Raw genomic sequence first — 10,763 nt, 5'->3', positions numbered from 1 at the left:
TGTTCCACGGGCGGGCCCAGCTGACGCCGTTGCCGCTGTTCCACGGGTGGGCCCAGCTGACGCCGTTGCCGCGGTTCCACGGGTGGGCCCAGCTGACGCCGTTGCCGCGGTTCCACGGGTGGGCCCTGCTGACGCCGCCGCCGCTCCTTCGCCTCGCCTGTCGCACGGAGGGTCCCGGACGACGCCTTCGCCTCGCCTGTCGTACGAAGGGTCCTGGATGATGCCTTCACCTCGTCCTGCTCAGTCACGCCGAGGGTCGACGCCTGGCCCTATCCGGTCCACGCCTGCCTGGTCCACACCCACGTTCACGCCCGCTTGGTCCTCGCCCACGTTCACGCCTGCTTGGTCCTCGCCCACGCCTGCCTGGCTCTTGCCCTCGCCCACGCCCGCCTGAACTCTGGCAATGCCGCGGACGGCCATTGGGCCGTGCGCCTGAACTCTGATTGTTTTGTTTTTTGTTTCGTTTCCCCTGGCCTTTTGCCTGGTCGGTTTTGTTTTGTGGTTTTGTATGTTTTTGTTCTTGCCCTCCGTCCTGTGCTTTTGTTTTACCCCCTCCACCCTCCCGAGTCAGGTTTATTTTTTTTTGTTTGGGGACTTCAGGAGCCATCCCTTAAAGGGGGGGCTCTGTCATGGTTTTGATGTTTTGTTTGGTTTTCTAGTTTTTGTTCTGCTTTGTTTCTTCAAATTGTGTTCATGTCTTGTCACTTTCACCTTCCCCAGTACTTGCCACGCCTCATTCTTCCATACCATGCTGTTCTGTTACATTCCAGTCTTTCATGCCACACCCACATTACCATAACAACTCAATCACTGCCATTATTCTCACCTGTTTGCAATCACTCACCTGTGTCCATTTTCCTCCTGATCCTCAGTCTTTAAATACCGGTCTTTGTTCTTCATTCTCCACTGAGTCATTTCGTTCCGCTTTGCCTGTTCATTCTCGTTATTCCTCATCATATCTTTGCTTCTTGTTTTTGGATCTTGTTAATGTTTTGCTGCCACGCCAGCCTTGTTTGTTATTTTAAAGTAATAAATTTATTTTCGTTCTTTCACGCCATGAGTCTGCGTACTGGGTTCGTCTCCGTGTTCCCCCATTATGACACACAGATCGTCAGAACACCGAACGCACACTGACCGACGTCATGACGTTATTATTTAGTTAAAAAAAACGTTTAACTTTTGGTTCTTCCCTCGACTACTCTTGAAAAACAGAAAATAAATAGCTTCTCATCACAACACCTAATTGGTGTCAGACTGCATGTAATCTGCAGTGGATCGAGTGCATCAGATGGGTTTGCAGTGAACTGTTGTAATATTTTTACGCGGGTTTTCTCCACCTGAAGTGGTATCGGGTCGAATGTTATTTAGATCATTAATTGTCCAACAACAACCAGTTAATTTACCAACAAGTATTTAACTGTGTTTGGAGACATTTGTTCTTTTTTTGCAAAAGTTACCGGGGGGGAACCAAATATTTCAGCTGTCTGAAATAATCGGTTCCCCCTCTAAAACATGGGACAAAAATAATTTACCAACAACTCCTTACCTGTGTTTATTCCTCTGTATTATGATATCATTAGCACATTTTATTCCTAAAAGAATGTTTTTTTTTTTAATGAGAAATATTTGCCCCTCTAAACAATTCTGTTAATAGATAAGTCATTATTTATGGGGACGCAGGGGGAACCCTATCTGATGGGGGGAACGCGGCTTGACGTTACAGCAGCAACTCGAGCACATTGCTGCCCCCTATATGTCAGGAGGACAAATAACACATTTTCTGTTTAAATTGACAACCCGCCACAGTGGCGTGTGTGTTGATCAAATTAACCCGCCGCTTCAAATATTTACCCGCATTTGGCCGGTGGCGGGGGCTAATTTCCACCCCTGGTTGAGGGTGACTTTCAGCTACCACCACTCCAAGTTTTAGCTCAATATTTGCAAATTGGTCTGAGTTGCAGACATGTTTGTGTACGATCAGCAGGCAGCAGGTTGTCAGGCTCGACGTGAGTCAACAGAGAGAACAGGTGCTTCTTTAAAATTTAATTTCTGAGCAGTTTCTTTGAATCTGTAGGTAAATAATTCAACTACATACTACAACCCAAATTCCAACAAAGCTGGGACATTATGAAAAACATAAATAAAAACAGAATACGATGATTTGCAAATCCTTTTTCAACCTATAATTAATGAAATACACTACAAAGACAAGATATTTAATGTTCAAACGGATAAACTTTACTGTTTTTTTTTTGCAAATATTCACTCATTTTGAACAGTAATCCCAACTTCATTGGAACTGGAGTTGTACATCAAAACAGGAAATCGGTCTGGCATTAATTGACACTCTTCCTTTTGATGGATATAAATGAAAGAACAGCAATTATTTTTAACATTTCACTGATTTCAAACAAACTCATGAAGATAAAAAGCCAGAAGATGGCAGTGTTTAGTTTCTGTTTGATGCTGATCTGATTACTTGAAGCATTTCTGACTTGACTTCTATGGATTTTATATATAAAAAAAAGATTACTGTGACAATTTCTCCTTTTATTTAATCAAAAATAAACTGAATTAGCCTTTTTTTTGCTGGAAGAAGCAAGCGGCACCATCATTTGTAGTAAAAAAGTACCTAAAATGCTATTTAAAATCAATATTTGTTGTTATTTTTTTAACATTTTATCGAAGATAATCAGATCAGAAACATTGATGTCAGCCAAGCCTCTATTTTAAGACAGAACAAAAGGGGTTAAAATGGTACGGGTGGGTTTTTATCTCTGATCTGATGACGTTGTGATGCAATCAGATCATTTTCTTATTGTGTTCTGTGGTTTTTGGATGAATTCATTTGACTTTACTTCCACCGAAGCTGGAAAAACTCTATGTTGGTGCTTTTCATTGGTATTCTGCACAAACAGATGATCTGATATCGTTGGAGTCACGCTGAATATAAAGATGGAGGTTATTTAGAGTAGAAAAATATATAAAAGAAGCTTCGAGCTTTTAGATAACTTTGGTCTCAGACTGTGATCTCTATTTACAAACGTTACTTTTTTAGAAGTTCAGCACAAAACTGTAAATTAATATTTAAATAAATCAATTAAAGGTACTCACTGCTATGTCATGAAGACTGGATAAAACAAAATAAATCATATTTCAGCACAGCATTTCATCTATCTTGAAAATGACTCTTTCAGACTCCCCATTTTTTGTACCTTTAAAATGTTTGGCTGCAGAACGCAAAGACACAACCGGAGCAAATATTCTGCAGAGTCTGATTTAAAAGAAAAGCTCATGGTCGTGTTGGTCACGAGAACTTCCACCGACTGCAGAAACGATCGATTCATCAGCAAAATCTGGAGGCGAGAATCCTAAAAATCCCCAAAATATATCATTCTAAACACCTTAAAATCCACTTTAGATTCTGACGTATGCTTCACGACCTTCCAGTCTAAAAATTAACCAAAATCTGCAACATAAAATGACTAAAATCTAATAACTTAGACTTACTGGAACCAAAAGGAATTAGAAGCAAAAGTGAGCCAAATAAAGTCTAGCAGTAAAAACTGGTAAGTTTTTATCCACAGCCTCATAAAGTTCCTTCAACTGTTTTCCTATCGGTTCTCTCTTTAAAACATGATTCGTATCAGTGGAGTTCTCAGAATCTAATAGACTCAGATCTTATAGCAGCCTTATTTCATGGCAGACATGTTGACTCATAAGGAAAACACAAGCCTGTGATAAGGGCTGAAGCTCGGCACACTGGCGCTTCTGTGGAATACGCTGAACGGCAGCAGATCTTCCCATTTTGGTGTTTTCCCAAATCTTCTGAGTCAGTGGATCACTCCTGTTCAGGACAGTAATACAGGATTTCACAGAAGCAAAAATTAGTGAATTAGTGAAGCTAAACGTGTAGCTTTTTAGTCCTTTTTTATTAAAAGTTGAACATTTATGAAGGCAAAATGTTTGGCATTCTATAAATGCTTCTATTAAAGAAGTTATTGTCTCAATTTATTCTCCCAGATTGTCTCACAAATGTTTTTAATGAGTTTTTGTTGTTGATTCAGTTGTTTATGTGTTGGAGCAGAGAAACAAGTAAAACATGCAGGATGGTGGCCCTCGAGGACCAGGATTGGAGACCTCTGTGGCCTAAAAGGACACTTCAGACATTTAAAGAGGGGTTCTGTTGGACGGTTATGAACAATTAATATCTTAGCTTCCTCACTTTGGAGGAAAAGACTTTAACTCTGACCTGATAACGTTTAGTTCGACAAAACAAAGTGGTGTCTTGAAACAGCTCCGGTCTCCAAAACTTCAGCATAGTTCATCCAAACGCTCTTTTATGAATCTTTACTTCGATGTATCTTTAGCATTGCACGGTTATTTGCATGCGAACTTTATGGCTATCGCCGGTATACTCAGAAAATGCAAAACTGACACCCGTGTGAAGGTTTAAATAATAACAACTAGCTTGCGTGAACTGCTGTAAAACATATTCTTGCAGAAATATTACATATGTGCTATTTCTTATCACCGTAGAGCTCTCTGTGAATAGCCGAGTGATGTGACAGAGCTGTAAAGGTCTATCAAACACGATTCACATGAACTAGCTAGAATTTCTTTAGGGACTGGAGTTGTTTTTAAAACAGCCACGATCCACTTTGGACACATGCAAGTCCAGGGTGGATGCAGAGAAGCCTGAAAAGGCTCCTTTGAGGTAAAAGAAAGAAAAAGGGCGAAAGAAAAAGGAAAAGGACAAAGAAGAACGATGTCGATGAGCAACTCGGTCTGTTTAACACTCCACCCAACAACCAACCAGCAATCAGGTGTCTTGATCCGCAGTCGCTTAAAAATGCAGCCATCATTCATCGGCACGGAAGATTACAGTCGGATCACTCACTGACCTCCACACACACGCGTCAGTACGCCATAAAATAAACAAGGCTTGCTTAAATACAACGCTTTATGATCAGGGCTGGCAAACAATCCATCAAATAAAAGGAAGTGTCAACACGAATGTCATCCTTTTATTCCGTGGGGCTGGAATAAGACGTTCTCCTCTCGGTACCCTCATCTCACCCTCAGAGGTGTTGATGCAGAAACTCAGCAAATGTGTCCAAACAAAGCCTTACTTGTCCTGCTTTCAACGTGTCCCACATCCGTCCTACCAGTTAAGCTAACAGATCTCACTGAAGTCCTTAACGCTGCCAAAACACGCAAAGGCAGAAACTTTAGAAGAAGATGCCCAACGAGGAGAGAGCGGAAACATTTAGGTTTTATTTTGGTGGTATCACTCATGACCCTTTTTTTCCATTTTTTTTTTCAGTCGAAATGACTCAGCAGTTTGGGCTAGATTAAGTTCAAGTTGTTTTCATTTTATTCAGGCATTAAAAAAAAAAACTAATGTTCACCATGAATGCAGATGTTTCACTTCATGAATAATATGTGTGGGAGCACACTTTTTCATGCTTTACGCTGTTTGCAAGCGAAGATACCATCTGAACGCACACCCTAACCACTTTAAGCACATCGGATATGAGTTGTAATGCCAAGACAAACAGAAATTAGCCAAAAAAAACCTCCCCTCTCCAAAACTAAAAAAACTAACAAGTCATTCATAGGAAATGGAGAAGATCCATTTAGCTGAAAGACAAACTTCAGACAGGTTTGCTCAGTTGCTGAACACTTCATGTCACTTACTATATAAATAAACTCAAGATTAGGCTCTGAAAAGATCCCGGACGAGCCCCCAATTCTGACAAGACTTCATGCAAAAGTGAAGCACTTTAATGTTGCTTGCACATCGACAGGTTTAGGTTGTTTGGATTTTAAAAAACTAATTACTTTTTTAAAACGTCTTTGGTGGTGTTACGAATTGGTTTTGTTGAATCTGCCATGTTCCCCAAATCTCCAAACTGAGAGCACATTAAAGAAACTAACGACTCAGTAATTACTTCACACCAATCCACAGAAAAACAGAATTTACCTTTTGTTCTCGAAAGGATCATTCTAAGAAAACACATCTATCGAGCATTTTTGTTCTCGTTTTTCATTCTGAAATGGGACAAAATGGAAACAGGGCGTCATCTCGCGGAGAAAATGGGAGAAATCGATGCTTTATGTCGTGATTTTCACACCGAGAGCGACCAGTTTTTTATGATACCTTATAAAGTCTGATACGGAGAGCTTGGAACGAAATGTCACAACCAAAAAGTTGCACAAGTGTCAACATCGTAAATCCAGTAGTTTCACTCGAACAGCTTCGCCAAAGATAAGCAGGACTCTTTTTTTGGTAAACGTTTTATATCGTCAATCTAAAAAAAAAACTGTATTTGTGACGCCTGCAGACAAATCTGGGGATTAAGCTGATTTTGGAGATTTAATCAGCATCTCGTATGTATTTGGCAAACTTAAAGAGAGAGAAGGGAGATAAAGGAGTCACACCTGTTAAGTGTTTTTGGCTTTGTCACTCATTAAAGGGATTTGTTTCCTCAGTGTGTGAAGTTTTGATAATAAAACACAGATACAGCCCCAGATAAAAGCCAGTACCGCAACAGATTGATATTTATTACATATATTCCCTGAACACGTGAAGGAATATTTTATGATTAACACCAGGAAGTCTTCCCTGAAGGCGCAGGTGATGTGAACACTCGCAGCTTTGTCATCGCAATCTTTTTTTGTTTTTGTCTTTTTCCCAGAAACCACGTGTTTCTTTAGTGAAGAGCAAAAAAATAACCCCCCCCCCCAAAAAAAAAAAACCCAGAAAGCACGTCTCGTTTCCCGTTTCCTCCGTGGAGCATCTTTCAAAGACCGCACTGTTTTGTTTTTCTTTTTATTTGACTAACCTGATATTTTACATGCTAACCTGCTACGCTTTTGAAAACTAATCTAACAAGGAAATGCGTTTTAGTGTACCAGAATCAAGACACTGACCTATTCAGAGTATTCCAGTACAAGTTCCTTGTGTGCAAGAGTGCATGGCAACCAAATGGTATTGTGTACTCTTGCATGTCTGTCGACCTGCTGCAGAACTATCTGCATAGAGACGCTTCTGTTCTTTCACCGGGACGGTGCTGTTTGTTAAGCTGCCATTTGCCTACAGCATGTAAAACAAGTGGTTTCCATTCCCAGGACGCTAAAGTGCTGGGAGAACTATTTCGGGAGGGAATTAGGATGTGAGCAAGTTTTCTGCTGAGCTGAAACTGCACCGGATCTTATCTTTTCAGGATGTTCGGCTGCTTTCCCGTCAAACGTGCACGTCCCAGAGCAAGAGGCCTCGCGAGGAATGCTAGGGCCTAGCGTTGGATCATTTCTACGTTTTAAAACCAGTGAGGCCAGTGAGCTACGATGTAAGCCATCAACCAGAACGTGAACGGATGTTGGAGGGTGTCGGCGAGGTCTCCAGGCACGTGTTAGAAGCGTCCAGGATCAGCATCATAACAAATAATAAATTTATTTGTGTAAATAAATGTTTACAAGAACCACTAAGTTACCCAAAGTGCTTTACAGTGGGTAAAAATAAGATAAAACAAGGAAAAAAACAGGATAAAAGCCATGTTGAACATGTTTGAGCGTTGATTTGAAGAGGTCAGAGGTCAGAATTAATTCAGCCAGTTTGATCCGGCGTCTCGGAGCTGCCCAATGAGATCGTGCCACACGCCAAGAATGACTCTCAGCTACCACCACGCCAAATCTGAGCTCAATATCTGCAGAACCGGCGGAGTTACACGCATGTTTGTGAGCGGCTGCGGCAGCCATCTTAAATCGGGTCGACTCCACGAGACAAACGCACACAGGCAACTGCACGGGAATTTTTGTCTTTTTTATTGAAAATACACATTTAAATAAGAACAAAAAATACTCATACTTGAAAAAAAATATTCAGTACACTTTCCCCAAAAAACAAACATGGCAACAAATATCTTTCTATATATAAAGCAGCCTTTATTTTAATCAAGCGTACTAACTATCAGATCTACTACAACAAATGTACAAAAAATAAAAATAACAAAAAAAAGGAGAACTTGATTGTTTGTGTAACATGTCTTATATATACTGCACGATGCAAGTAGTGGTTTGGACGACGGAGCACCATTTTCAGGGGGGGGGTGGTGAGTTAGGAGATGAGGTTGGCCTTCTCGTTGTTCCCGAACTGCGGCGAATCCGGAACCAGAACCCTCCCGGCGAGCGTCGCTTGAGTTTGCAGCGTTGAGACGACTGAGCCGAGAGCCGGATCGATAGCAGCACAAAGAGAGAAACACAAAGAGTTGAGTTTAATTTAAAAAAATAAAAATAAAAACACAAACCGCAGGTTAAACAAATGAAATAGTCGTACCCGTTTGTTTTCCTGAAACACAGACGCCTCGTCGTTTTTGTTTCCTCCTCAGGTACACTGAAACAGAACAGGGACAACGCAGATGAGGAAGTGGGCGAGCAGGCTGACATTCTTCGGCTGCTTTTTATTCAAATGCGCGATGACCTGAAATGACAACAATTGCTCCAGTCATTCAGGCCGCCCGTTCGCCGGCGACGACAGTGAACGCGTCGAGCGGGAAAAAGGCAGACGTAACGCTCGACCAAAGTCTGAGTTCACGGGGTGGAAACAGGAACTGGGCCCTTATCGGTTCCACGACACGTGCTGAAGTCACCAAATGTCAGCGCAGGACTTTAAAGGGACCGTTCGGCTCTTTGGAAACAGGGTTCTGTGAAAAGTCCACATTTTAATCGCACGGGTTCGCTTCATCTGTCTGTTAGGAAAAACAAAACAAACCACCGGATGGATTTTTATTTTTATTTCTCAGAGAGGAATCATTGGATGTTCATCTACAATGCATTAACAATTGGAGTCAAACCAAATCAAGATGGCCGCCACAGCCAACTGAATTTAGAAAACACAAAAATGGACAGTTTTACAAATAATCAGCTAAAATTTGGTGCGTCGGTAGCTGAAAGTGACCCCCCCAACACCTACCCTGAGCACAACACGCTGCTCGGGATTTTGGCTTAAAATCTTGCCGATAATTAGTAGTCTGTTAGCGAAATATCTAACGAACCATTGGGCAGATTTTAACGAAACCCTCAGAAAGCAACCGTCCGCAGCTGGTTAACCTTTGGAGTCAACCTGATTCAAGCTAATTGAACTCGGCAAGCACAAAAATGACAATAACGCAGCCGGTTTTACGGACATTGAGCTAAAATTTGGCGGGGTAGTAGCCGAGAGTCATCCTCAGCAGCACGTCTGAGCACAACGAGATCCTGCGTGACGTCGTTTATGGGCGCCGGCACGAAAGGAGGCGGTTGATGTGCGTTCCTCCGACTTAGTGGGTGCATTTATTATTATTATTTTTTAATATTATTACCTGTTAGCAGGATGTGGAGCACCAGAGTGACGATGATGATGCTGGAGAGGCAAACGGCTGTGGTTAAAATGACCCAGGTCAAGTCCCGGGTGGGGGCGGCGGCGGCGGAGGATCTGGAGACTGTAAAGAGAAATCAGACCCTGATATTAATTTCAGATGCTATCAACTTAAAACCGTCTCTTATTTACTAATTAAATCTAAGCAGAATGATTTCAGCAGGCGAAACACTTCTCATTGTTGTCTTTTTTTGAATGAATTCCAATGAAAGACTTGAGAAACGCGTCCACTCACAGCAGGGGTTGAAGCAGTGAAGGACCGTGGGAGCGTACGTCACGTCGAGCCTCTTCACCTGCACAGCGGGAGCGTTTAAAGTCAGTGGACTGAATAGAAACGAGGATTAAACGGCTTCCCTCGACGAAACACACAAACGTACCTGAAGGCACGAACCGCATTGTAGCCCTGTCACCTTCAGATCAACAGCTTTCTGCTTCTCCTGAGAAACACATACAAAGAAAACCCAAATCATTTGCTGCGGCTGATCTGGAGGTCGTCACAGATCCTTTAATTACTTGGTGTGTACACAGGGATCCTGTTTCTCTTTATTCTTTGACATGTAACCCATTCTGCAGACTGAGCTTTTTCAAGCATTCAAAAGGTCAAAAAGTTCGGCTGATTCAGGACAATCCAGCTACGACTTTTGGGTTTTGTAAGTTTTAAATATTTACCTCTATTATATAAGATACGATCTCTACTTTATTTGTTCCAGAAAAATTGTTCTCTTTCAAATCTGCTTCAGCATACCGGCGCTGTTTTTGTCTTTTTAAGCTATTTTTAACTCGCCTTTTGCTCCTTTTAGCCAGAAGTTTGCTACTTTTAGTTTTAGTATTTTTGCTACTTTTGATTTTTGTTTTGCCATGTTTAGGTTTTGCTACTTTATCTTTTGTTTTTCTACTTTTGGTCACTGCTCTGCTCCTTGTGGACACTTTACCGTCCCTCGCGGACACTCTCCTGCTCCATTCAGACATTTCTCCGCCCTTCCTGGACAAGCTTCTGCCCCTCGTGGACATTTCTCCACCCCTCTGGACACTTCTTCTCCTTTCAGACACTCCTCCGCCCCTCGCGGACACTCTTCTGTCCCTCATGGACACTCTTCTGTCCCTCATGGACACTCTTCTGTCCCTCATGGACACTCTTCTGTCCCTCATGGACACTCCTGCTCCTTTTAGATGCTATGCCGCCCCTCGCGGACACTCCTCCGCCCCTTGCGGACACTCTTCAGTCCCTCGCGGACACTCTTCCGTCCCTCGCGGACACTCTTCCGTCCCTCGCGGACACTCTTCCGTCCCTCGCGGACACTCTTCCGTCCCTCGCGGACACTCCTGCTCCTTTTAGATGCTACGC

General features: G+C 42.3%; 1 protein-coding gene across 7 annotated transcripts in view; it reads right to left on the bottom strand.

Moving 5' to 3' along the window:
- Window positions 1-7,810: 7,810 nt before the first annotated feature.
- Window positions 7,811-10,763, bottom strand: part of il17rel (interleukin 17 receptor E-like) — a 23,941-nt gene continuing 20,988 nt past the window's right edge. For 6 of the 7 annotated variants that reach the window (XM_037981370.1, XM_025007748.2, XM_037981371.1 and 3 more), the window contains 5 exons: window positions 9,796-9,855; window positions 9,654-9,711; window positions 9,363-9,482; window positions 8,339-8,395; window positions 7,811-8,220 (listed from right to left, as the gene is read on the bottom strand). In XM_037981370.1, the coding sequence (XP_037837298.1) occupies window positions 8,120-8,220; window positions 8,339-8,395; window positions 9,363-9,482; window positions 9,654-9,711; window positions 9,796-9,855 (396 nt within the window). In that variant the 3' untranslated portion in view covers window positions 7,811-8,119. Of the gene's footprint in view, window positions 8,221-8,338; window positions 8,483-9,362; window positions 9,483-9,653; window positions 9,712-9,795; window positions 9,856-10,763 lie in introns of those variants that run through there. The other variant, XM_025007750.2, reaches the window with a different exon arrangement.

This window comes from Kryptolebias marmoratus, linkage group LG18, assembly GCF_001649575.2.
Source record: "Kryptolebias marmoratus isolate JLee-2015 linkage group LG18, ASM164957v2, whole genome shotgun sequence".
Lineage (NCBI taxonomy): Eukaryota > Metazoa > Chordata > Actinopteri > Cyprinodontiformes > Rivulidae > Kryptolebias > Kryptolebias marmoratus.
The sequence above is the reverse complement of the archived record's forward strand: the minus strand, read 5'-3'. Positions and strand labels throughout refer to the sequence as shown.